This window comes from Lagenorhynchus albirostris, chromosome 14, assembly GCF_949774975.1.
Source record: "Lagenorhynchus albirostris chromosome 14, mLagAlb1.1, whole genome shotgun sequence".
In the NCBI taxonomy this organism is placed as follows: domain Eukaryota; kingdom Metazoa; phylum Chordata; class Mammalia; order Artiodactyla; family Delphinidae; genus Lagenorhynchus; species Lagenorhynchus albirostris.
The window spans coordinates 68602953-68629188 of NC_083108.1; the positions used below are offsets into that span (position 1 = coordinate 68602953).

At 54.5% G+C, this 26236-nt stretch overlaps 2 protein-coding genes across 4 annotated transcripts in view; one reads left to right on the forward strand and one right to left on the reverse strand.

Annotated features, from left to right (window-relative positions):
• The window catches only part of HPS4 (HPS4 biogenesis of lysosomal organelles complex 3 subunit 2), a 28020-nt gene extending 20433 nt beyond the window's left edge, over positions 1 to 7587 (forward strand). For both annotated transcript variants that reach the window (XM_060121935.1, XM_060121936.1), the window contains exons 12-14: positions 2616 to 2748; positions 3204 to 3312; positions 4920 to 7587. In XM_060121935.1, the coding sequence (XP_059977918.1) occupies positions 2616 to 2748; positions 3204 to 3312; positions 4920 to 5091 (414 nt within the window). In that variant the 3' untranslated portion in view covers positions 5092 to 7587. The remainder of the gene's footprint in view (positions 1 to 2615; positions 2749 to 3203; positions 3313 to 4919) is intronic.
• Positions 7588 to 10180: 2593 nt separating this feature from the next.
• ASPHD2 (aspartate beta-hydroxylase domain containing 2) lies at positions 10181 to 25067 on the reverse strand. Of its 2 annotated transcripts, none has more exons than XM_060170737.1 (4): positions 24992 to 25067; positions 20269 to 21366; positions 14962 to 15075; positions 10181 to 10341 (listed from the first exon to the last, which is right to left on the reverse strand). In XM_060170737.1, exons 2-4 carry the CDS (start codon positions 21149 to 21151, stop codon positions 10181 to 10183), a joined length of 1158 nt encoding a protein of 385 aa, XP_060026720.1. In that variant the 5' UTR covers positions 21152 to 21366; positions 24992 to 25067. The 2 variants fall into 2 exon arrangements, with proteins under 2 accessions (XP_060026720.1, XP_060026721.1); XM_060170738.1 differs by lacking the exon at positions 10181 to 10341 and adding an exon at positions 12553 to 14365.
• Positions 25068 to 26236: the final 1169 nt, after the last annotated feature.

A 26236-nucleotide genomic window follows, 5' to 3' on the forward strand; every position in this document is an offset into this window, starting at 1 on the left:
AACAGTCGACCTGATTTCCCTCCAGACCCTCTGCTGCTTGCTGTCCAGAAAAAGCCAACCCACTGGTTCAGAGGAGCAGAGTAGGCTCACGCCAGGGGGCAGCAGAGAGCCGCTGATAGTTTCCTGCTCAAAACCCAAGATAATCCTCTCACTGACCTTCAATTATTCATCATTACAGTAGGACACGGAGCTATGGGTACAGTAGACAAAGCCTGGGTATAGTGTGTTAGCATAAAATACGAAAAAGCACCCCTCTCCTGTGAAACTGGTGCTTCTGAGTAATGTGAGTTCCTGCATCGTTTCTTCTGCGTGTTTGGGGACACACTGACATTGAGCCCCTTGCTGTGCTGTGGACTAGAAGGCGGAGGATCCAGGAACAGCCCCGGCTCCGTGTCTCCTAGGGCTGCTGTGAGGCTCTCGTATGTGGTAGTGTGTCTTGGGTTGGCAAACTTTAATGTAAAGGAACACATAGCAGGTGTTTTCTGCTTTGTACAACTCTTCGAATCTGCTGTTGTAGTACAAAAACAACCATAAACAATATGTAAATAAACGGCGTGGCTGTGTTCCAGTACATTGTTTATGGACACAAAAATTGAAGCTTGATATAATTTTCACATAACAATATTATTCTTTTGAGTTTTTTTTCCCTAACCATACAAAAATATAAAAACCATTCTCAGCTCTCAGGCTATCTAAAACAGTGTCAATAGGCTGGATTTGGTCCACGGGCCATGGTTTGCTGACCCCTCGTATATATGAAAGCACTTGCTTCCCAGTAGAAAATTGCCCACGTGTCATCTGGTATAGCGTCTTGTGATTTAACTGCGTTGATGGTTAAGTGATTTTATCCTGAGGACAAGTTAGGCAGAAGATTCCAGAAGTGGCTCGGTGCCTACAGAGAAAGCTCAAGGTTTGGCATGGCTCATTCTGTCCCCGTTTTCCCTTTCCCTGGGCACCTGCTGGGGATGCAGGGATGACTGTTGCAGATTCCTGAGATCCAGAAACTTTCCGCGAGGCTGTGGTTTGACTTCGTGGTAAATCCTGTACACACACACACACGCACACACACAGCCTCATCTGCCTCTGTTAATTGCGTTGGTGAGGCTGATCCAGGGATCCGAGCAGGGGACAGTGTGCTTGTCCTCCTGTTCCGTTACTATGGACCCTCGACTCAGCCCGCACAGCTCGTGGTGGACGGTGCCTGGTGTTGGTCACACCCGCTGTCCAGTCACCCAGTGGCTGTTAACTGGCACCTCCTGGGAGCCAGGCTCGCTGCTGGGCCCTGGGGACGCAGAGAGGAGGGTGTCACGTAAACCCTGGTGCCAAACCTAATGCCTTTAAGTACCATTTCTACGACATGGGATAGAAACGCTAATTTAAGTCCAGGACACTCCCCAAAATAACACTTGAGTTTCATGACATTCACCTCAGAACATTCTCTTTACATCTCTGGTCCTTTTATGTGAGCTTATTTTTTTACACAGCTGCTGTGAAATAAGTCAACCCACAGACAAGTCGTATTAGTCCAGGGACGAGTGCTCATGGAAGAGGTCCCACTTCTTTAATAACGACAGTTTTCATATTCTTGACTTTAAGAAAATGCCTTCGCTCCCAGCACTTCAGAGCGGACAGAATGGATAGGTGCTATTTGACCTCAGCCACTCAGCAGCCCTGTAGTATCCCTATTTTGCAGATGAAAGAAAGCGAGGCGCAGAAAAGCCAGTAACTTGCCCCGGGTCATCTAGTCGGGAAGAGGCTGAGCCAGGAGGTCCTTCACCTGGGCGCCAGCTGCTGCCCAGGGCCCGCGGCCTCCTTGTGGCTTTAGCAGCCCGGGGCAGCCCCAGGAGGTCCTGTTTCAGCCTGAGTCCATCTGGACGTGACGGACGTACTTGGCGGGGCCCAAGATGGAGTTCAGCCGTTCGAAAATGACGTTGCGGGAAAATAGTTCACGGATGAAGGATGAAGTTCATGCTGTATCTTTAGGTCACAGAACTAGCATCAGTCGTTATTTATGGTCTGACTCCATCTTTAGTTCATAAACAACAAATCGTACAAAATGGGACAGTCCAGTGTTCCCAGCTGCACCTGCAGGTGACATCCCCTGGGAGGTGTTTTAAAATACAGGTGTTTGGGCCTCACCTCCCAGACAGCCTTCCTCAGCTGGGTTCCTCCTCTGAGCCAGAGAGCACAGAAAACCATTTCACCCACACTTCTCAGTCCTTCGAGAACAGTGGCTGGTACCATTCTAGGTACACGGGAGGGAGGTGGCCTCCCTGCAGACAGTCAAGAAGCACGGGGTGGGGGAGGAGCGGGGCACAAACGCCAGCCCTGGTTATAGGAGATGCACCAGGGCGCCACCAGTGGCTCTGCCCGGATGGTGAGATTCTGGGCCAGTTTTCCTTGCTTTTTTCTTTTTTCTTTTATTTGTCTGCTCCCCCCTATTTTCTGATTTTTCTACAAGTTTGAAATGCATTAGGACATAAAGGCAGAAGTCAGGACTTCTCTAACAACAGGTCAAAGCACTGGTCAGAGTCCTTCTTGCTAAGTCAGGCAGCCACGCAGATATCCCTTGGGTGGCTTGCTCAATGGCGGCCTGTCCCCTCCCTGCCCCGCAGTACCACGGCAGCCTGGCGTCCCTCAACGGGCTGGAGGTGCACCTGAACGAGACGCTGCCCCAGGACCAGGCGGCCCCCGCGGCCAGAACCTATGGCTTCGCGCACTACGACCGCATCCAGAACGTGCTGGCGGGTAAGGGGCGCCTCCGGTGGGTGGGAGTGGGAACCGGGGCCCAGCGCACGGGGTGAGTGCCCTGCAGTCAGGATGCTGCTTTCTCACTTGGAGCCCAGCTCCCACGGGGTTTAAATTCTCTTGGCAAACACTTCTTTTCTCGTTTATCTTATTTTGGCCGTTTCTCCAACATTTTGAGAGAAGCACACACACGTTCAAATGTCTGTGATGAGGTCGCCTCCCGATTCGGACCTTCGTGTGCAGAGACCGGTGTTGCCCACCATCGGGGGCGGCGTGTGCTCCGTGGCGGGGCGCAGCTGGAGGGCCCAGCACCCCGGCCTCTGTCCCGCTGCCCCTGGGCACCTGTACCCCAGGCCGGGGCCTCACCCTGTCCCAGTTTATGGTTCTGGGTTTGGGGGATGTTGCTGGAGGGGGGGCGGTCTGCCACTCACGACTTCTGTGTCCTCTTCTGGAAGGCAACCTGCCACAGGTGGCTACAGCCCAGGACCGCCGCTTCCTCCAGGCCGTCAGCCTGATGCATTCCGACTTCGCCCGGCTGCCCGCGCTGTACGAAGTAACCGTCAGGTGAGCGTCCCCAGCTCACTGACAGCCCTGCGCCAGGAGCCGCCTTCCCGGTCCCGGCAGAGCCTCGTTCATAACCAAATGAAGGACAGTCCAGGCACCAGTCAGGGCTTTCTTTGATCCGCTCCGGTGGCTGCTGTCATCTGCCCCCACGCTTCCCATGTCATGTATTTGCTGGGTCCCATCCTGGGGTTCGGACTGATTTACACACTGGGGTACAGCAGGGAGGAGACCTAAGGCCCTCACCACCTCAGTGCGTCCATCCGTCACTGGGGAGGGAGGAGGGGCCTCGGTCTCTGCCATAAACGATGCTGAAGTGCTGTCTTCCATCTTCTAACTTAACAAGCCCCACGTGCTCATGACCAAGTCTCCCAAGTCAAATGCTGCCCTCCCCTCGCTGGCAATATGGCCCAGAGACACCCACAGTTGATAGTTTGGTGTACATTACTCCAGGTTTCGTTGGTTTTCGTTTGTATTTTTTGCATATAAAAGATAGACGATTAGAATTTTTGATTATTTAATGGTCTTTCTTCTAGAAAACTGGAGCATACTAATGTGCTGATTTACAAGTTTCTTTTTTTCACCTTGTTGCATGTCCTGAACACTTGTGCCAACAGATCTAGATGATGATTATTGTCATTTACAATCTTTAACCAACCGAATTTCTACTTTTTCTCTCTACAAGCTTCTCTTATGAAACCGGTAGCAGAAAAGAAGGCAAGTTAGAGGGTCAGAAGGGGGGGTGCCTGCTCTGTGTGTATCATTCAGTTAAGTCCTTGGAATGATTTGGTCCAGCGCATTCTTTTGAAATTGAAGCACAAACAGAATGAACGACTCGCCCCAGGGTCGCATTCTTACTCAGAGGCTGAGTCAGGATTTGAGCCCAGGTGTCTCAGCTCTAAGCACATGCCCCTGCCGCACACGTTTCCAGTTCCGGGGACAGTGTGGCTGAGAAGGAGGCGTGTGGGCTCTGGGCTCGGCTCTGGTGCTGACCAGGTTCTAATGCCTGTCACCGGCCACACAGGAATGCGGACACTTCTGCTGCCCAGCGCCATCTCCAGCCAATATTTCTGTATATCTTTCCGTAATAAATGTGTCTCCTCTGGCTTGAAGTCACAGCTGCCCCACGCTGGCAACCTAGATCCATCACCCACCTTGTGGCCCTGTAGTATTTCATCTTCCTTGGAGCTGAGAGGGTTTTAGCGTTGGGATACGTAGCTCATTTGAATAATAGAAACAGAACAAGCAGGCTCCATTTCTTAACCGCGCACCATGGGCTAAGCAATGCGTATATATGCCTACTCACTTACTCTCTATAAAGTCTCAGTGAGGGAGTTTACTGTTGTCATATTCATTTCACTGACGAGAAAGCTGGAGCAGCTGAGCCAAGGGCACACAGCCAGGAAGTCGCAGGGGTGGGATGAGCACCGAGGTCTGTGTGACTCCGGATCCGTGCTCGTTACCTGCAGGCCAAGGTGCCCCCTCTCCATGGCCGTAGTGACTGGTCCATGACTCGTCCTGCCGGGTCACTGACAGCGCCTCTGCGGGTCTCCGGGCTCTGAAGGCTCACAGGCAGCGTCGGACTGTGGTCTCCTTTCTTCCTCCAACAGGAATGCCTCCACGGCTGTGTACGCCTGCTGCAGCCCTGTCCAGGAAACCTATTTCCAGCAGCTGGCGCCGGCGGGGCGGAGCTCCGGCTTCCCGAGTCCGCAGGACAGCGCCTTCAGCCTCCCGGGCAAAGCCAAGCAGAAGCTGCTGAAGCACGGGGTGAACTTACTTTGAACCGTGGGTTCGTGACCCCAGCAGATGACTCTCACACCGAATCCCAGCAAAGGAAGCTCTGCCTTGTTAAATGGAAAAGTCCCACTATTTTGTTTTCCTTGGAATAGTCCCTCGTTTTTAGGAATGTAATGATATTTAAGTGTTTGTTGCCCCTTCTGCAGATTGGCGTTGGAGGAGGTAGCTCTCCGGGTCAGCAGACCTAGAGCACATGGTAAAGAACTTGATGATGTGGGCAGCACTGCGGCCAGACTGGGTGCCTTGGTCCTTACACCCAAGGGGCACAGGGCCAGTGAGCCCCCCCCCGTCACACTGAGCCCCGGGCGCCTGACATTTCTTGCTGCTGTTCCACCCCAGCCTTAACTAGGACCACAAAATCCCAGGTTGGCATCTTTTCTAGAACCTGGTTGGCCCTGTCTAGAGTATTTGTCCAGCCCTGTCTCCAGGGGGCCGGTCTGAGGTGTGAGTACCCAGCCAGGAGGCAGATTTGTCAGCGAGCAGACCAGAGCTCCCACTTCTCAGGTTACCTTGAGGGCAGTCCTTCTGGGAGGGTGGGACGCCTCGTGCAGTGAAGCAGTCAGGGATGCTGAAACCACCTTGTTTGGATCTTCTGGAACTATATTCAAAACGAGCAGCCTGTTCTTTGGCTCACCCGCAGTGGGGGCAGATCTCAATGACGTGGAAGGGAGTTTGGGGTGCCGGGACCGAGAGCTGGGTGACGACAGGCCAGACTGGGCCCCCTGGGTGGAAGTGGGCTGTGCTGCTGGTTCCTCCCGAGTGAGTGAGTGTCCCAAACGTGAGTTTCTAAAAGGTTTTGGTGCAAAAGCAGGACTGTGCTTTTCAGCGGTGGCTGCATGAAAGGGAACAGCATTCGTTTGTGTTTCTGGGCTGGAGTGGTACTAGAACATCAGTTCTATTACGTTATAGCCTGACATTTTATGATACGATGCAGGTCACAGGATGAAAATATTTCACAAAATCCTAACCAGATGTTTACTGGAAGTACCTGAGATTCCATTTGAAAATTGTGATGTTAATAACTTCATGTCAGTGAACCATTATCTCATGTTTCTGACATGGTGTCTTTTTCTTGAAACAAGTTTCTAAGGGCTAAAAATAAAAATAGCCAAAAACACTAATGAGTTCTGAGTAACAGTAACATCTCTAGTGACAAAGTAAGGAAGAAGGTATCTATGTATATATGTACATATGTGTGTATTTCACGTGGTCACGTTTCTCTTTGCCCTGCCTGATCCAACCTGGCCAGGTGAGGAAGAGCGCATGACAGAACGGTCCGTGCGAGGGTGGTGCGCTGTTCCAGGGAGCACCAGCTTCAGCGTGGCTGGACCGCACGCCAGGCCCATGTCACCCTTTCTGTCTCCTCTCTGGGGTCCCTCCTGCCACTGGCTGGCCTAAGAGGTGAGCTTCCCAGACGGAGGAGGACCACACCTCAAGCTAGGAGAAATGTACAGTGTCCTACTTCTCTGCCTGATTCTCCAAGGAAAAGTCCCTTACAAATCCCGGGGCCAAGCTCTCACGGAACATTCCCGTGACCGCCTTACACAGAACATGTTCGCTTTCTGTCCTGAGGTATTTTCAAGCACCCACACTTTTTTCCTCTTGCCACTGATGCTCCAGAATCGTGAGATCTCCAAGTCCCAAGTTTGGTGAAATTCTGACCTGTTACGTGTTGACACAGGGACAGAACTTGGAGCCCCTGAGCCCATTTTCATCTGCGCCCCCGGTACCTCAGCTAACTACCTGGGCTCAAGGACTCTTCCAAACAAGATCTGCTTCACAAGGAAATCTCCTGCCTGTCTCTGAGCCCTTTCCTGGCTGTCAGGCCATTGGCAGAGCTTAATCTCCTCTGTTTTGCTTTCAGAAACCTCTCTTCCCATCTAATTTCCCAGGGCTGCTGTTGAGCCTAAAATGTGTGTAATACAAAATGCTTGTTCCTGAGAATCAGTGCTCGAGGCAGCCCGGTGCTTCCCTCTGAGCTGAGTCTCAGCGATCACAGGTATGAGGTCCTGTGATCTCGGGTCCGCACAGCAGAATGTGAGACCTGCATGTGACGGCCATTTTAAAATAAGTCCACAATTTCTTTGCTACAAATTAGGGACCTGATTCTCCCCCTTGAATGTGGGCTGTACTTAGTGATTCGTTTTCAATGACTAGAATGTGGCAAAAATGACAGTGTGGCTTCTGAGAGTAGGTTATGAAACATCACAGCTGCCACCTCTCTCTCAGTTCACCTGTTTTGGGGAGAAGCTGACATCCGGGCAGCCCTATGGAGAAGCCCTCGTGGTGAGGGTCTCCTGCCCACGGCCACGTGAGTGAGCCTTCTTGGAAGCAGGTCCCCCAGCCCGGGTGCCTTCAGAGGACTGCAGCCCCTGCCGACACGTGACTCAACCTCGTAAGAAACAGCCAGAACCATCAAGCCGAACCACTTCTGAACTAGCCCTCAGGCAGCGTGGGAGACAATAAATGTGTGTTGTTTTACGCCACTCTTGGGGTGATCTGTTACAGCAACAGACAGTACACTCGCAAGCCCACATCTTAGCCCCCGACCAGGTTCCCTGCAGCTTTGGCCCAGGGGCCCTTCAGCCTCGGTCCGTATCCAGCCACCAGCACCCGCCAGGCCGCACCACTAAGGAAGGAACCGAGCGCTCCCTCCCCTTTCTTCCTGCCAGTTCCAGAGTCCGATCCTTCCCACGGGGGCGAGCCCCACTCCTCCGCACCCGTGCCCCCAGGGACGGCGGTGTCTGCAGGACGCCCTGGTTTACGGCACACCCCCCATCATCCAGGACGACTGCCTCCCGCCAGTGAGCGGGGAACATGGGAGGACGGAGAGCAGTGAGAGGCTCTGTGAACCTCAGGGAAAAAGGTCCCATGGTGTGATTAACAGTGGCAATCGATCAGACTCCGGCCGGGAAAGGCTCTCTGGTCCCCGGAGGGCTGTTGAGCCTAATCAAACTGCCTCCCGCTGGAAGGAAGCATCTAGGCTTATGGCTCTTGTCACCTTGACCGTACAGCCAGTGGGGACTGGCTCTTGGTTGCAGTCACCCTCTCCCGAGCGTTGAAGCCCCATGGTGGGCCTTTCTCATGTGGCCGAGACGCTCTGCACACTCCCCCAGTTACTGCGTTCCTCACACCCATCCTGCAGGAAGTGGGGTGCAGCTGCTCCCCGCTGAGTGTGCATCCTCACACCGGACCACAGGCCCTGTGTCGTGGGCCCAGCAGTGGCCCCCAAAGATACCAACCAGGTCCTGTGAGCGTTACGTCGTGTGATCAGGGTCGCGCGGGTGTGATTAAAGATCTTGAGATGCAGGTCATCCGAGTGTCCTCACAAGTGTGCTTGTCAGAGAGGCAGAAGCAGGTGACTCACGGAAGAGAAGGAGAAGTGAGGACGGAGGCAGAGGTTGAGTGATGCGGCCACAAGATGCAGAAGGGGCAAAGGATGGCCTCTACCCCAGAGAGCAGGATTCTGTCAACACACTGACTTAGGCCCAGCGAAACCAATTCTGGACTTTGGCCTCCAGAAGCATGAGCGAACGAGTTCGGTTGTTTTAAGCCACCAGGTTCGTAGTAGTTTGTTAGAGCAGCCATGGGAAACTAACGCGCCCACCCTGCAAACTTGATGTGTCTGTCCTTCTGGCCATTCCAAGCCTCTGTCTTTCAACAGTGCGGTGCCACGGAGCGCGGGGGGGGAGCAAGGGCTTGCACCGTGAAGGCCCTTGCAAGGTGGCCGAGACACTGGGCGAAGGGGAGCCTTTAAGCAGGGCAGTGACTCAATTTGGTTCCCGTTGGAAATGTCACTGGCTCTCAGATGGGCGAGAAGCAGGGCAGGAGTGGAACCACCAGGAGGCTGCGGCTGTCCAGGTGGGAAGGGTTAGTGGCGCGGAGCAGGGAGGTGACATGACTGAGAGAGATGGGCAGGTTTGGGGACTACTTGGGAGATTGGAAGCGCCTCACTTGGGGCAGATGGAGGGATGTGCCTGCTTTATGATGGGCACTGTCTCCAGACGGAGGAAGCCACGACGGAGAGAGGGAGACCCCTACTAATAAGGGGTCCACGGGGGTGAGCAGGGAACCGACGGCTGACGCTCTCGAACTGCGTGCAACGCTAGCATCTGTTCACCCCCTCCCGCCTTACACACACACACCCCCCCTTCACTGTGGACTGTCCTGAGAAAAGAGCAGCGGGAGGGGAAGTACCCTGTCCCCTCCCCCTAGGGAGGGCGGGGTGTAAGATCCACACTCGTCACCGTAGCTCAGGAGAAAAAGGCACGCTGGATCTTTTCTCAGTACATTCATTGAATCTGGGAAGCTTAAGGTGAAGATTCTAAGGGCTTCAAGGCTGAAAAAGGACACTTACTCTCTGTTTATTTTCAATGTCTGAACTTGAAACCAGCTGTGTTTCTCTGGGGAACAAAACCCAGAGTGCCTTTTGAATCCTGTCAAGCGCCAAGAAGAGGCCATGTCATGAGAGCCTGAGTGCGCTCGGGTCCAAGCTGAGTGCTAGCCCTTCTCTGCCCTGCCCTCCTACTCGGCGGGGCTGAGGGATCCCCGGGAAGGGCGCGGGGCACGGGGACGGTGAGACGAGCCCTCTCCCCACTCCATCTCCCGTGTGCTCAGAGGGTGCGTCCTTGCTCTCCAACCAGCCCCAACTGGTTCCTGGGGCAGTAGGAGCACGCGGCTCTGGTGTGAGACCAGGGTTCAGATCGCAGCTCTACCACTTAGTGCTTTGGAAACTCTCAGTATCTTCTTTAAAATGCAGAGGAAAGGCGATGTAAGTCAAAGTGTGGCACGTCGTGGACCCACAGAAAGTGGGGCTCAGTGTCCTGAGAAGGCAAACGGCCTCCCCACGGGGGTCCCTCTGCCCGCCGTGGAGAGAGAGGCCTGAACACATGACCGGAGTTCAAAAGCCTGGGGATGCTGAGCTGTGAGCCGGGACACCTGGCTTCTGTTTCCGGCTCGCCCTCCAGCCGGCACCACAGCCTTGTGCTCGCCCACTGCCCCGAGCCTACGTTTTCTCCTCTCGTCTTAAGTGAGCGTAACTGTCCCAGCACCCACCCCCGCGGGGCCACAAGTATTATGGGATAATAATGTATACAATAGAATCTTCCAGAGGGAACAGTGCTGTCTGTACTCGAGGACGCAACACACTCACCTTGAAGCCGGGGTGGCTAATGCGGCGGAAGTGGGAAACATGGGGAAGGGTAGGTGATCCGAAGTTAGGACCAACGTGTGTGCCTGGGAAGGAGGCGGAAAGTCAATTAATCTCTGTGTGTGTTGCCTCCTGCCACCCAATGCTACAGTCTGCTTGAGTATTTTCACTGCCATCTGTCAGCAGCTCTAAAGTATATAGCCTTATTCTCTCCTGTTCCCTGTGTTTACATCTGGTTAGCAAGATTCAGCCAGGGACATACATGTCACGGGGAGGCGGCTGCCAGTAGGGCATCATGGTCCTTAAAAACAGCATTTTGTACTTAGCCTCTGCTTCTCGTATTTACATTTTAAAAACATGTAAGAAGCACTTCCCACCCACCCACAACTTGCCATAATCTTATCTTATTCAGACCTCACTTTAAGCCTATGAGAGGAAGCACTGGGCACATTTTCGAGATGAAGCTCACAGAGTGGATTTGGACATTTGGTAGCAACAGACAGAAACCACAACTCAGACTTAAGAGTTAAAAGGGAGTTTATTGGCTCATGTACGGAAAAGTCCAGAGGTAGGGCTGGTTCCAGGCAAAGCTATATTAGGACTCAGATGATCTCCACAAGATGAGAGACCTGCTCTCCTCTGTGGGTTTCTCTCTCAGATTTTCTTTACACTGGATCCCCCACTCCCATCCCTCGAAAAGTAGCCTCTCTTTCTCAATGGTCCCAGGAGAGAACTTGGACCATGTGCCCAGCCCTTAGTACCCAGGAGTCTGCAAGGCTCTGATGACTGGTCAGGTGTGGGTCATGTGCCTAGCCCTGCAGCTGGGGTTGGGTCAGGTCCTGGAAATCCAGGGACTGAGAAAGGGGAATGTTACGGTCTTGCAAGAGGCTCGTCAGAGTACTGCTGGAGGAGAGTGTTACAACAGTGACCATCCCCTAGAGGCCAAGGTTAGGTGGCCTATCCCAGTATCACATAGGGGCACAGCTGAGCCTTGAACCTCCAGCTGGCTGATTTCAAAGGCCTTGCCATTTTTGCTACTCAGGGCATCGACCCTCGGCTCCAGCTACACATTAGAGTCAGCCCAGGAAATGAGTTGAAACAAATACCGGAGACCTGGCCAAAGAACTGAGATGCCTTGGGGGCAGGGTGTGGGCAACAGTATTTCTCAAAAGCTCCCTGGGTGACTGTACTGTGCAGCCGAAGTCCAGAGCCAGTGGGTGAGGACTACCCTTCTCCTCCCCCACCACACGCTGCAGGGCACTACTCAATGCTACAAGGGTGGCTGCTGTCAGCAAAGGAGGGCTCAGAACCCAGACAATCTAGGCGACTTTGGGGGATGATGAGCAGGTGCCTGGGAGACCTGGGAGGTGACCTTGTCAAACTGAGTCACCAATCCGGCCTTGCAGCCGAGGCAGGCTGCCTCTGCGTAGAAGGCAGGGCTTCCCACTCGAAGCTGGGCAGGCATGCTGCCTCCCTTTTCTCACCTTGGGCATCCCCGGCTGCAACGTGTAAATTACTTTAGCAGTTGCCTAGCTGGCAACGCGCGCTTCAGGAGAGCGAGAAATATCGTGGCCCAGGGTGCACGGTGCTCTTCCCTCCCACCTGCTGTGGCAGCCTGGCCAGCTTTGCTATGAAAACACCTGGCAGCCAGGCATCTCCTGGGGCTCCAGGCCACCAGAGCTCCCTGTCCTTCTTCTAAGACAAGGGGAAACATTCAAAACAGAGCCACCAAGGGCCCTGCTTCTTTCTCCCCGAGGTTAGACACAGACAGCAGAAAGAAGCCGCAGCTCCCCGGCCGCCTCTACCAGCGACCCGGTGGACTCGTCCATCTCTTCCTCACCCATCCTTCCTCCTCACCTGTTTGTCTGTAACTGCTTAGAACCCCTGCTATGTCAGGAAGGGAACCAACCTCGCTGCTTCACGTGCCAGGCACTGTCTCTACAGTGAAGGAAACTGAGGCTCCCAGAGGCTCCATGACTTGTGCAAGGTGACGTGGGAGCAAGTTCCTGGCACCGAGTCCGGAATCCTCAGCTCTCCTGAAGCACGGTCCTTGTTCTTTGTCCAGAGTGACACCTGCAGCTCCTGAACATTCCATGGATCTGCTCCTTTCCCCCACTCCGCGCCCATTACTGAGAACTACATCTTGCTTCATTCCCTGTACATGATCACCGTTAGGGGCCCGCCTGTCTCTGTGACACGATCCAGAAACCAAGAGCCTGCAACGAGTGGCCCTCTCGGAGCCTCTGCCCAAGTCCCACGTCACCTCTCCAACAGACCGCTTTACCACTTCACTCTGGTTTTCAGCAAGATCTTTTATTTACCCTCTGCTCCCCAACCGCGTCACGTGAGCACAGGTAGCCAGGGGCCTGTGTGGGCTGCTGGCTTTGTAAACGTAGAGCAGTCAGTACGTATAGAAATCATGCACCTCAGGGATTCTTTAACAAGAAACTTAACAAGTAAAAAGACTTCAGGTGTGTTTGACATTTCTGCCCTTTCCTGCATTCTAATCGCTGAAAAACATCTGTGTAGAAATTGTACTCAAATGTAGACACGGTTTCTTTGCACACTTGCTAGTAACTACCTAGTGCGTTTCAGACCGCGTTTACTTCTGACGGTTGCTCCTCCCAGAAGCTGCTGGTTTCCGTTCGGATAGAAACACTGGACCCAGACGGGACAAGCAGTATGTTCCGTACCACTCCAAGGCTTTACAAACCTGACTCTGCCGTAATACATTATTCAAAAAAGGCATCTCTAGTGTGACTGGAGGAGACTCCTTCACACATCGGCTAACGGGGGGCTGCTTCTAGACTTAGTGCCTCAAACTGGCCACGTCCTTCACAGCAGACCCAGCGCCGCGACCATGGGTCCTTTGGGTATGTAGGTCCCCCCAGTGTCCTCACGTGCACACACTGGCTTAGGTGGCCCTCACCACACCCTTGTGCACTGACAGAGACACAGGGCCGACTCTGCCATGATCTCCGAGCCCAGCGTTTGAACGCTTATGTACAGACAAATGGGAAATCATAGGAAACAGAACTCCAAAGCAAAACAGACACTTCGGGCGGATCTACGATTCCAGTTTTGCCAGAGAAAGGCTTTTCCAGAACGTCACTGGATGAGTGAGGTCTCATCTCACCTCGGCGCCCATCAGCCAGCCTGGGGTCTGAATGCTCATCACCTTGGACTCCAAACAGCTCAAACGGGGAATTCTCCAGGCCCGGCTTGGCAGTAGGGCTTCTGTAGGCAGTGAGGTAATCGAATCACATGTTCAGCTGCTGAACCGAGGGAGCCCCAGCTTGGCTCTCGAAGACACCAGCCTCAGCTCTGTCGGAAAGCAACGTCTACAGAAAAGCCTCCATTGCCACCAGCCTGATGCTCTTGCCATCAGGGACCCGACTGGGTTCAGGGTGAGGTGAGCAATGGTGAGTCTGCCCTGCCCTGACTGGGCCACCCTGCCGAGGAAGCCAGCAGGGGACAGCTGGGGATGCGGACCGCGGGCTCCCCCGACCCGGGCGTCTGAGGCCCAGGGTGATCGCGACAGCAGCAGAGGCCACGTCCTCCAGCTCTCTGATCTGCAGTGTTTTGTTTTGTTTTTGTTTTTTTCTTTTAAGGTGACAGGAAGATTTACGTTATTACATCCAGACAAGTAACCATTTGGCCACCCTATTTCAGAGCACTGACGAAACCAAGTAGCAGCGTGACACAGACGACAGGGACCCCGAGCCTCTGGTCACAGAGCAAAGTAATGCGCTTTTAGGCAGAAAGGAATCGCAGAAGCAAATGATTGGAAGGGAAAAAAAATCTAAGGAAATACAAGCTGAAAATTTCCCACTTTCAATAACCGAAGGAAAGAGGGACCCAACACGACCTAAAAACCAAATCCCAAATGAGAGCATTCTGTCGAGGCATGGAATTGGAACAGGGGCAGGGGCCGGGCCGCACCCCTGTCTGCCCGGGCGGACCGCGGCCACTCTCGGCGACTGCAGCACGACCAATGTTCTCATCGTCCCGGGGCAAAGATGAAATCCAGGGCCTGCCGTTCGGCCGCTGCGACGTTGGGATGCCACAGATCCACCATGAAAACCACCCGTGGGCCGTCCTCCGCCGAACCTGGGGGAGGGCGGCGAGAGAGGAGAGGTTCAAACCGCCCAGAGCCAGGACCCGGGCAGAGCCAGACCCACGCGGTCAGCTTTCGGGCAGGGACCCCTGCTGACCCCGGCACAGATCGCAAGCTCTCCTCCTCTCTGATCAACAACATTATCAGAAGACCCCAGAAGGTTCTGAGCAGAGTGCAGAAAGGAAACGGGCAGAGGGAGGGAAGGGTGAAAACGTGGTAGGTGGAACGCGGAGGACTTTTAGGGCAGGGAGGTTACTCCGTGCGATCCTGTCATGGTGGACGCGTGACATCACACGTTTGTCCAGACCCACAGAGTGTACAACAGTAAGAGTGAACCTTCATATAAACTACGGACCTGAGTTACTGATGATGTGTCAAAATTGGCGCGGCCATTGTAACCAGCGTACTCCACTGTTACAAGGTGCTAAGAGAGGGGAAATTTATGGGGGTCACGGCAGGGAGCACACTCTGTACTTCCCGCTCAGCTTTTCTGGGAACCAAAAACTGCTTTAAAAAGAAAGTTTAAAGATTCATGTAAATATATATATTTATATTTTTAAAGGCGGCCACGGGGCACACAGACACTCACCTTCATGGAACGCGGCATGCAGGAAAGAATCATCGAAGAGGAGGCAGCGGCCTTCTGCCCAGCACTGGGGCTCCCCGCCCACCACCAGCTCACAGCCACTCGGAGTTTTCAGACCTGGGGGCAAAGCAGAGAAAAGAAAATGAAGGCGGGCAGGGCCAGGGACGCCGGAAGTCAGGAGTGGCAGGCTTTGGAGGAAGCTCTCGACCTCCAAAGCCCCGACCCTGCGCCTTACCCCTCGAGAGCCCCGCTTGGTGGGTGGGTGGAGGCAGTCCGTTAGGACAGATGCAGGCCGTGCACCTGCACCCTCACTGTGCTCCCTGGAGAAACTCATTCCTCTGGTGGCTTAATCTCTTCTGGGCCAGGGACTACTCTGATTAAAGCACGGACCAAGGCTTGCGCTCCACTTGTGAGACTCCTGAAGCCCAGTCGTGGGGCCCCGGAAACCGAGGGAGGCCAGGTTCAGAACCCTGCCTGCCCAATAGGCAAAGGCTGCTTCCGTCGAGATTAAAGACTCGGAGACTCACACAGTGCCCTCCTCTTTAGGGTCCAACGTTAAAATCCACTGTGAGGCCTGAGGATGGCATGTTCACAGTCCAAGTTTCCCCAGCCTCATTCTGGGAAAATGGTGACACCCCTAAAGAAACACCTGAGCTTTCAGAGGAAACTGACTGCCACCCTCGTAGGAAGCCATATGTTCAAAATGCAGGCGGGGGACCCGAGCTCGGGTATAGAACCCCGGAAAGGGGGGTCTTCTTCAAGCGCTGCCGTGCATGCACTTTCACACCCCCATTTCCAACTCAAGGGTCTGAAGGAACGCTTGGCCCCTGGCACTACCTGGTCATCTGTGAATGAAGGCACCGGCACAGCCACCTAACTGACTCGGAGGAGGCTGGGTAGGCCCTGAGCCGGGAGGAAGTGGGCCCTGCGAGAGGGCCTGGGATCATGGTGTTCTGTCTGTCTTCAGTGACCCACCCTGATAATCACGACCCTGGGCCAGTCAGCATCCCCGCTCTGATTTAATGTCCCTACGACACACATGAAACAGCGTACTCTCAACAGCCTGAGGATTTAACACACCCTCTGAACCAGAAATGGATGGCGCCAGGAGACACATATGGAGTAAGAATTCAAACAAAGAGGCCACGTGGAGTAATGGGCAGGAGAGAGGACTTCAGGTCAGACGACCACCCTTACGTGCTGGGTGACTCTGAGCAAGTCACTCAACCTCTCTGAGCTATAGCCTCCTCATCTGTAAAGAGAGGCCATGAGCACACTTGCCTTCCAGGCTGTGTGACCACTGTCCTTGCTACCAATCACTGAAGACTTACTGTGAGCAGGTTTGTGTTAAATAAACACTTTACGGACATCACACACTTTCCAGATGGAGCAACTGAGCTTCAGAGAAGTTAAGTGACCTGCTGGAAGTCGCTATTTAGTCCTGTGAGAACTGAGATTTGAACCCAGATCTGTCTGGCTCCATGGAACAGGCTCTTACAACACTGGACAGTAGGATATAAATGCTAGTTGTTACATCGGTAGCAGTGAGGCTAAGTGGTTGTCAACTTCCCTGTAGTTAATATGTTTCAACTATCAATAGTACGTTTCACTGAATCAGCTGACACTGTCAGTTCTGCCTCTGGAACCAGGATCTCCCACTACTGTTAACAACTGCTGGGGGAGGTTAGGGCTGTAAAGGAGCTCCGCTCCGCCTGAAAGATTTCCATGCGTGCCCTCACCGCTTGGTTCAGTGGAGAAGGCCTTTAGGGATAGGTGGTTCTCTGCAGGGACAGAACACCCCAGGATTCCAAAAAGAAGCTCCCCTTTTTCTGGGCCACGAAATGATTCATCACCACCCCAATGGTACAACAGAAAAACGGCCTGGCCTGCCGGCTTCCCAGCCCCTGCTCACTCGCCTCCGCCTCCCTTCACTGCGCCCCAGCCTTCCAGCGGCCCACCATCCCCGCCTACTGCCATAAACCAGCCTGGCTGGCAGATATGATTAACACTCGCCCAAACAGAGCATTCGGGCGGCTACTGGGGACACATAGGCCCCACGCATGGCCTCGGCCAGTCCCATATCCCCAGGCCCCCTCTGGCTTAGGGCTCACTGCTTTGTCCCCAATGCCCATGGACAGAGGCGCAAGACGGGTGGAGAAAGGGCTCTGTCCACCACTTCAGGAGGCTGGCAGCGGGCACTCAGGGTGGGCAAGGCAGACAGGAGCTGACCAGCTTGTATCACCCAGCCGGACGGCCGAGAAATCCAACAATATACTCATGAAAGGAAAATGAGAGCCTAACGGGCTTTTGTAGCGAGAATCTGGATACGCTCACACACTTTCATCCACCCTTCCCTGAGGGTCTGCCACTGGACCGGTATCTGCCTCCTGGCTAACAGCTGCCTCATTAGTTTCAGAGGTTGTTCCCTGGAGCTTCGTGACAGTGGGTGGGGACCTCGCAGCCCCGTACAGGGTGCTGGGTGACGGCTGGGCCGCATGGACGGGTGCTGAGCGATGCCACCTCTAGCGGAAGCTCGGAGCAGGCTCGGCAAACGTGTGCCACCCGGAGGCGCTGACGGCTGAAGAGCGGCGGCCGGGACGACGCCCCAGCCCCCACTCAAGACGGAAGGCGGCAAGGGAGGCTGCGGGGCACTGCGAGGACACAGTTCTGGAACCGCAGGTGCCTCCCCACGTCTGCCAGGCAACTGGCGGAGGTGTGGCCGCTGGCTCGCACCAGGCCCTTCCTGCCTCTGACCTCATTCTCCGGACACCCCCTATGTCAACACACGAGGTCACGTGAGTCTCACACCCCTCTCTTTCCTTCCTGGGTGGAAGGACAGAGGAGAGGAGGAAACGGAGCAAACCCAACCCTGGCGCTCACCCTTGCCATGGGGACAGCTCACGCTAGTGGGACGCCTTCCAACACCGCCTGCTGTCCAGGGTGACACGGATGACCCAGTTTTTCCGGTGGCAAGTGACTCTCTGGGCCGGGAGGGGAATGACGGATCATAAAGAGGCCCACGTGGGCACGTTACACACACACACACACACACACACACACACACGTACACTGCACACATACACAACAGGCATGAACACCTGGGAGGCAGGTCCACCAGCCCTTCCTACTCGACACACCTGCCCGGAATTCTACCACACCCAGCTCAAGTGCCCTTCCCTACACGTCCTTCTGAAGCTTTTAGAAAACTTACAAGGGAAACCTTTAAAAAGAAGAGCATTGCTCCCCGAGGCCCACAGCCTGGCAGGGAGGCCCCCTGCGGTTTGCTCCCACTGAGCTGGTCAAGCTCAGCCCCACCAGCGGGCTCCCCAGCTAGCCCAGATACGGCGCCCCAGCCCCAGGGGGAGCCTCCTGCTTTGCTCCACCCCGGCGGCCCCAGCGGTCCTGCAGGGTCAGACCCCCGTCCCGGAGCAGCCCACAGGCAGCCCGTGTCCCCTGAGCTCAGAGTGCGCCCTGGTGCCTCACACAGAGATTTCATTACAATGATCATCACTAAGACGATCATCTCACTTCTTAGATCAACCAGAGCCCCCTTTAACTGACTGCCCTCTACCTGCCAAGCACTTCACACACAGGACACACTTCTAATCTTCCAAACAGCCCTCCAGGTAGGTGTTACGCCCATTTCAGAGAGGAGAAATTGGAGGCTCAGTTTCAGAGCCTGCCCAGGGTCACCCGGCAAACGGGGCTAAGCCGGGATCTGAGTCCAGGTATGTTTGCTTCCAGAGTCTGTGCATTTTCCACTGTTTCCCAGGGGCAGGGACTATGTCTTATGGGTCATTTTTCACACTGCCCAACACAGCGTATGATCATAAAAGCTACTAGCTACCATTTATCGAATGCTGTCGCATGCCAGGAGCCGTGTCAAGCAGCCATGGCAGATATGACTTCATTGAAAGCTCTCAACATTCCTGTGAATAAGTACTATCTCCTCATTTTACAGATGTGGAAACTGAGGCCCGGAGAGACGTGGTTATTTCCCAAAGTCTCACAGCCAGCCACGAAGCCAGGCAACTCCCTCCAGAGCCCCTACCCTGTCCTGCTTTTACTCTTGAAATACTCAAAACGATGTCAATTGCTCGAACCTAGTTCCTTCTGTTTTTTTAAAGCAGTGAAGCCCTCTGTCCAGTCTCCACAGAGAGAGCGGGAGAAGCAGAGGGCTCTGGGCGAAGAGGGGCTGAAGGGCCCGGGGCATCGGGCTCAGGTCCCCCAGGCAGCCCCGAGGCTGCCCTGTGGACCATGGTTATGAACCCCCTTCTCCAGGCTATACTGGGGCTCCTCCGTGCGCCTCTCGTCCCTCCAACACAAAGCTGGGGCGGACTTCCAAGGCGGGACCTTGCTCAGGCTCTCGGCAGCTCCTCTAGTCTGGGATGCTAACCAGTGGTGCCACTGCCCTGGTAACCAATGTTATCATGACTCACTAGGAAGGAGGCACTCTGGAGAACTAACGTCCCTCTTCACCGAGTAGTTTTTGAGCCTGCTTTTATCAAGTACTCACTATCAGGCTCTGCTTGAGCAAATGCCTCACGATGCACGTCATCACACCAGAGCCTCGACATAACTCTGTAAAAGATGATCTTTTTATAATATCTCCACTTCCCAAATGAGGAAGCTGAGGCCCAGGGAGGGGGACTGACTTGCCCAAAGTAACACAGCCAGCTCATGGTGGGGTGAGGACGCAAACACAGGCAATCTGACTCCAGACCCTGTTCTCAAAACCACTGCTACACACACTACACGTATTACCAACCTCCCTAGAAGCAGAATAAAATCAACTTCACACAAAGCGTCCCTTCGTCCTTGGTGATTCGGAAGGCACTTGGGTATCTTTCAGCCTCCTGAATCACCCCAACAGCCTCTGGCTCTAGAACTACTCTGTCCAATACAGTAGCCAAGTGTCATATTTTAAAATTTGGATTCAAGTAAAAATTGAGCTCCTTAGTTGCACTGGCCACATTTCAGGCACTCAAGTTACATGCAGCTGGTGGTTCCTGCACTGGACAGCGTAGATGGAGACCATTCCCATCTCGGCAGACAGCTCCTTTGGACGGAGTTTCTGTCACAAATTAGGTTTATGCTGACCACACGTTTCTTTTTTGACTCAATTCTCTGCTGCCAACACTATTCACACGTGACCCATCCATTTTTGATCAGAGTACAGTGAAGCATGAGAAAAAGCCCAATCCTGGCTACTGACTACAACTCGTGGTGTCTGGGCTCCCGGCCGGCAGACGGGCTGGGATGTATTTGCTAGAACAGCGCGTGCCGGGAGGCCCTGTCCCCGCCACGTACCTAAATGGCAGCGGAGGCGGATGTTCGTGGGTCCGTAGTGCTCCGTTATCACGGTGCCGGGGCTCAGCACGGAGATGCACGCGTTCCCAAAAACATTGTTCCCAATACAGGTCCGAAGGCTTCCAAGCAAGCGGTACGTCCGTGGGCACTTCCTGCAGTTCCGGGGGACGCAGACCCCCTGATTGACCAAGTAAAAGGTGACCCACTCCCCACTGGGGGTGCTGTTCATTTTCCAGCCCTGTGGGAGGCTGCAGTTGGAAAACGCTTTGTACAGGGCCTCAAATTCGCACAGGATGGTCTGGAAGTTGCGCTCCAGCAGCTCCACGTCATGCTTCTGTGCGTCCCGGGCGAAGTAGGGCGAGGTGGGGAGGTCGGGCAGGAAGAAGACCTCGGGCTTCTGGATGGAGGGCCGGCTGCTGAGGTAGCGGCCCTGCTCGCGGATGCCCTTGTGGATGCGGCCCATGCCGGACCAGGAGTAGCGCTTGGCGTACTCCTGCAGGTTGTGGTAGAGCTTCTGGTTGAGGCCCTCCCTGTGGCTGCAGCGCACGCACTCGGGGGGCTGGCCGTACGCGAGCCCGTTCTGCAGCCCCGTGGCGTCGGGGCCCTGCATCAGGGCGTTGACCGAGACGTAGGGCCGGGGCTGCTCCCTGCCCACGTGGTAACAGTACCACACGAACAGGACCAGCAGGCAGGCCACGGTGACCGCGGCCGTGGTGTCGCAGTCCCGCACGGACTGCATGCCGGTGGCGATGCAGTCCCTCAGGCCGTCCAGCGACCAGCTCCAGGCCACCAGCCACTCGAGCGACATTTTGGGGGAGCTGTTGGGGATCCGAAGAGAGGTCAGCTGGTCAGTCCTCGGGAGTCCCAAGGGCATGCATACCATGCAGGTCAGCGTAGGGGGTGAGGGGCGGCTGGGGCAGGCGGAGGCATGGCTGCCACGGTTCCTCGGGTCCTGCCGAGGGCGGCATGGAAAGACATCTGTGCCCAGCCCCCCGCTCCCGGCAAAAGTCACTGCGGGTGGGGGCAAAGGAGCGGCTTTAGGTCACGTCGGCAAGTGGGGCTGGTCACCGTGAAATGACTTTTTTAGGCAGTCCAAACCTGAGATGAAAAAAATAATAATAAACCGGCATAAATTTTTACCCCTGGAAAAGTCCTCAAGTGAAACGCAAAGCCCCAGCTCGTTTTGTCAGGTCTCTGTTGGAAGGGGACACGCTTCTCAATCCTGTACTTTCTCCTTCCATTTTATCACCACCCCCTTTCCCAAAAGGCCAGTAGTGTTTAATCTGCATCAAGTACTGTTTGATCATTACAGTAGTCCCATCTGTTTTGTGTCATCCTTAGGAGGTGCTGTGATCCCCATTTTATGGATGAGGAAACTGAGGCTCAGAGAGGTCCTATAACTCACCCCAGTTCATGCAGCCGGGGCAGGGACACAGAGCCCATCTCACTTCAAAGCCATATCTATCCATTTTGCTACGCTCTTGCACAGTAGGTATGTAATAAATGCTTATTCTCCTTAAATCTCTGTACCTTTTATTAAAGAGAAATCTGGATTCAAAAGCATCTTACAAATGGTAAAGGAATTTGGAACTGCATATTCTCCGTTTTACTTGCTCTTTTCACAGCACTTCATCATTCTTATTTAACCTCTCTTGCCCTTCTGACACAGGTTGGGCTTAAATCAAGCTGGAAAAGGAAGTGGGCTCCCCGGGGTCACACCTGTGGCAGACACCAGGCATTTTCTGTCTACTCGCTTGGGAGGCTATCTACTGGCCTCACCCATGAGATTATGAAAGTGAAATGATGGATAGAATGAAAATAGAAGCCCTTTCCGGTCTGTCTCCAAAACACACAGAAGTGCTGTGCTTTGCCACGTATCCTGCCGATGGTTTGGGCCAGTGTCCGGCACGCTGATTATCCTAACAACCTAAGAGATGATCGAAGCCCAGCTGTCTCATTGCCTGTGTCTATAGAACCCCGGCCGTGCTTCCCAGGTGAAACTCTCTGTCCATCCTGCTCTAATTGGATGAAAACAGCCAGGTCTATGTTCTACTACATGTGTAATACATTCCCTCACCTCGAGGAGCAGAATAATTCAGAAATTTCGCTTGGTACCATGCTCTCCCTTGTCTCACAGGAATGTGAGAAGGCAACTAATAAAAACAGGAAAGCTGTACCCTCCCCCTTCTCCGGGGACTAAATTTGGCCCCAACATTCTTGCAACGTAGCAGAGAGGTTAAGAACCCAAACTGGGCAGGTCACTCCCCTCTCTAAGTCTCAGTTTGCTCATCTGTTAAGACGGGGTAATGCTCCTCTCATTGGATCAAGGGGAATGATGGGTTGAAAGCACTGATGATCACATCATGGTGACAGTTCAGAATGTGCTAGTGACCGCTGTGACATGTGGATTCCCATCTCTAGTAGCCAGCAAACCACAGGTGGGCCATCAGGGAAAGGTATCTCAGGTCTGAGAATTCCAACAGCCAAAGGTATACTCTTGTTGCCACACATCTCAAGGAATTTTTTTTTTGGGGGGGGGCGGGTCCCCAGACGTGCAAAAGCTATTAAAATTAAAGGGAAACCTTAGATTGTCCTTAACTCCCTACTTATATCTTCCCAGCTTAGGTTGAATAAAGAATCGCTTGACTATAATATTCAGTCAGAAACGCATATGCTGAATATTCACGGACATTTTTATGTTTCTCGGAAAAATACGAGAGTCGGGAGGTTAGAAGCTAAATTTTTTCCTCATACGTTCTCCATGTCTTCACAGATTTGGGAGAAGAGGGAAAGGCTGGGCCCCCTGGATGGAAACAGATCCCCTCCCCCACTCACCCCGGGGCCCTGGTTCTTGACTAGTCCTCCCATAACTGGCAGCTGTTTCCTCTTGAGGAAAAGGGAAGGATAATCATGATGAAAGGTATTTTGTTTGCAAGCCATCTGCCAAACAGAACCCCAGGATTCTTGAAGTTCAGTGTGAAACTAACATCTGTATGATAACAAGCACTTTTACTAAAAGGATTTCCCCCATCGCTGAGCTGAAGCCCTAATTGGAACTTTGAAAACCCAGTCTCTCAGGAAGAGAGGTTTGTTTCTCTTAAATGTTCTAAGAGTGACATGATGATCATTTAACAAACACCTGTTAAGTTTCAGTTCCCATCAGCCCTGCTTGAAGTTTAAGTCAATCAAAATGAAGACGCGGAGTACCGGGTAGATGACGAGGGAATCTCTCCATTGGACAGTCACACCACTTACCCTCTCCCCAGGGAAGCCTCATTCTGTACAACACCGGCCATGAACGCTCCCTAAGCTGAGCTATAAACAAAACGCAGAGGATCCTCAGGCCCTGGACCCCAGCTTCAGACCCTGCTCACAAGATCACAAACAGCACTGAGAGCTCAAGTAAGGACTTCTCACATCTGCCACTTACTTTTACCCAAACTACGCTGGCAGGACCCTGAGCCCGGAGGTGGATTAACAAGCTCACAGCTGAAACGTGACACTAAATTAAACCTTTACCTTTACAGGGTGATTGGCAGTTTATCAAGTACTGGTTCAAACATCTGACCCTCATAGACCCCAGCCCTGCAGCTGCGAGGGCATGAATTCCACCCCCCCACTCCCACCCCCCAGCTTTTGTCTCTGTGACCACAGTAACTTCCAGCTTCCTTTACACATCTGTTTCCATTTCTTGTCCTCATCAGGGATGGGGACACCTCATTGCAGTTCTGCACTTTAATAATACGCAACTCCAGATCTTCAAAGTCAGCCAGCTCTGGGGAATAGGGTCCGAATTCATGGCCACTTTTTGGTGAGCAAGTCGAATCAAATATAACTTCTGATACAATGAACACCTAGGGAGAGAGACACTCGGCTCAAACCTGGCTAATCCAGTTCACATTACCAGTCCGAGAGGCTGCCCAGTGCCAGACAGCTTCTGCTCACTCTCAGGGTACCCTAGAAGCCCCCCAAGGAGCCGGGCAAGGAGTGTGATGCATGCACCCAGGAGCTTGAGAGCTGCCCTGGGGCCAGCCCTCTGCTGCGGGGAACCGGAGACCTCTCCTCCTCACTTTCTTGTCCAGCTTTTTCAGTATCCACCGGAGACCTCTCCTCCTCACTTTCTTGTCCAGCTTTTTCAGTATCCACCCACTCAGGAGAGTGGGGGAAAAGGGGAGTGCACAGAATAGGTTAATACAGATGGTGACCACCAGGAGGTCGGGGCGGGAGTGGGGGTGGGGTGGGGGGAATGGGACGATGGAAAGGTACTGACAGGAGAAGTGGGCGATTAGGGAAGGAGGCTCATGGAACAAGGGAGGAGGGTCACCACGGGAAATAAGGGAAATGGGTGATGCACAGGGCTGGGGGGGACGGGAAGAGCAACAAGAGAAGGGACCAAGGAGGATGGTGACCGAGAAGGTGATGGTGATGGGGCATGTTAACACGGTGAACAGAGTCGCGAGGGAGCAAGGGGACAAGGAGGGTGATGCCCGGCCCGGGCCGCGTACACTGCCAAGGCGGCGGCGCTCAGCACGTAGCGAGCGCTGGGCGGCGGGGGCCCCTCGTACGGGCCGAGATGCGGGGCGCTGAGCACCCTCCGCGGCCGCGCCGCCGGGCGTGGGGACCGCGGGCCTGCAGCCTCCCGGCCCCCGCCTCCTCCCCCTCTCTCAGGGTCGGTCCCGTTGCGCCGCCGTCCTGCCCCGCAGCCCCTGGAGAAGCCGCTTACCTGCGCCCGAGCGCGGGCGGCGGGGGCGGCCACTGGGGCCGGGGAGACGCCGCCGCCCGAGGGCGCGGACGCTCGGACGCCCCCTGCCCACGCCACGGAGCCACCGCCCCGCTGCTGCCCGGCCCACGTCGCCGGAGCCCGAGCCAGAGCCGAGCCGGTTCCCAGCCGGTGCCGACGCCGCGCTGCGCTCCGCGGGGCCGCGGGGACCACAACTCCCACAATGCCGCGCGCGGCCGGGAGGCTCGAGGAGGGGATGCGGGCGGGGCGGGGCCAGCGCCTACGGCCTGAGGGGCGGGGCCGAGACCCCCAGCGGCCAGGGGCGCTACTCGCACGCGGGGTGACCCGGGGCCGGGATCGCGCCACCCGCTCGCGTGGCTTTTGCGGGCGCGGCCGTGGGCCCGAGCGGGGAGACGCACTGCCCGCCCAGTCCCAGGGCGCGCGCAGGCGGGCGGGCGTTGGGTAATTCATGAAGTCCGGCGGGCGTTAATTCACCCGCTCCTGGTTCTGCCTCTGTGCCTCTGCCTGTTCTCCCTCCCTTGGTCTCTCTCTTTTCTCTGGTTCTCCCTCCTACATTTCCTCTTTTCCTTCTCTTTCACTTTCCCTCCCTTTTCTTTCCTTCCTCACTTCCTCTTGCCCTGACACCCTGTTTCTTTATTGATTCATTCATCTACTTGAGGCCTCGTAGGCACTTGGAATGAAACCGCAAATCAAACAGGATACTTAAGTTTCATGGAAGAAAAACTCATTCGCTTGATACAAATGATTATTGGGCAACCTCTCTGGGGCTGGCCCTGCGCTCTCTGGCGAGCCGTCCAGACGTGGCCCCTGCCCGCAAGGAGTCACCGGCTAGCCAGGAGTAGGCGGTACCCAAGTAATCACAGGTACACATCTACAGTCACCTACCAGGCAGAGTGGTTACCAAGAGAAAGGACAGGACAGGATGAGAATGTGTAACAGGGGGGCCTAATGCGGGGTTGGAGTCTCCAGGGAGGCCTCTCTGAGCAAGTGATGTTCGAACGAAGGCTTGTGGGAGACAAATAACAGGGGCCATGGGTCGTGTTGTGGGCTCCGGGGGAACTATGCATGAGTGGGTTTTGGGAACACGGAGTGGGAGGACCAGCCCACAGTCCATCCGTTCTGTCCCAGAATCCACCTTGCCCCTTCACAGACCCCACCTCCCACCACCCCGACACCCAGAACCCACCTCTGTCGTGTCCCAGAACCCACCTTGCCCCTTCCCAGAAT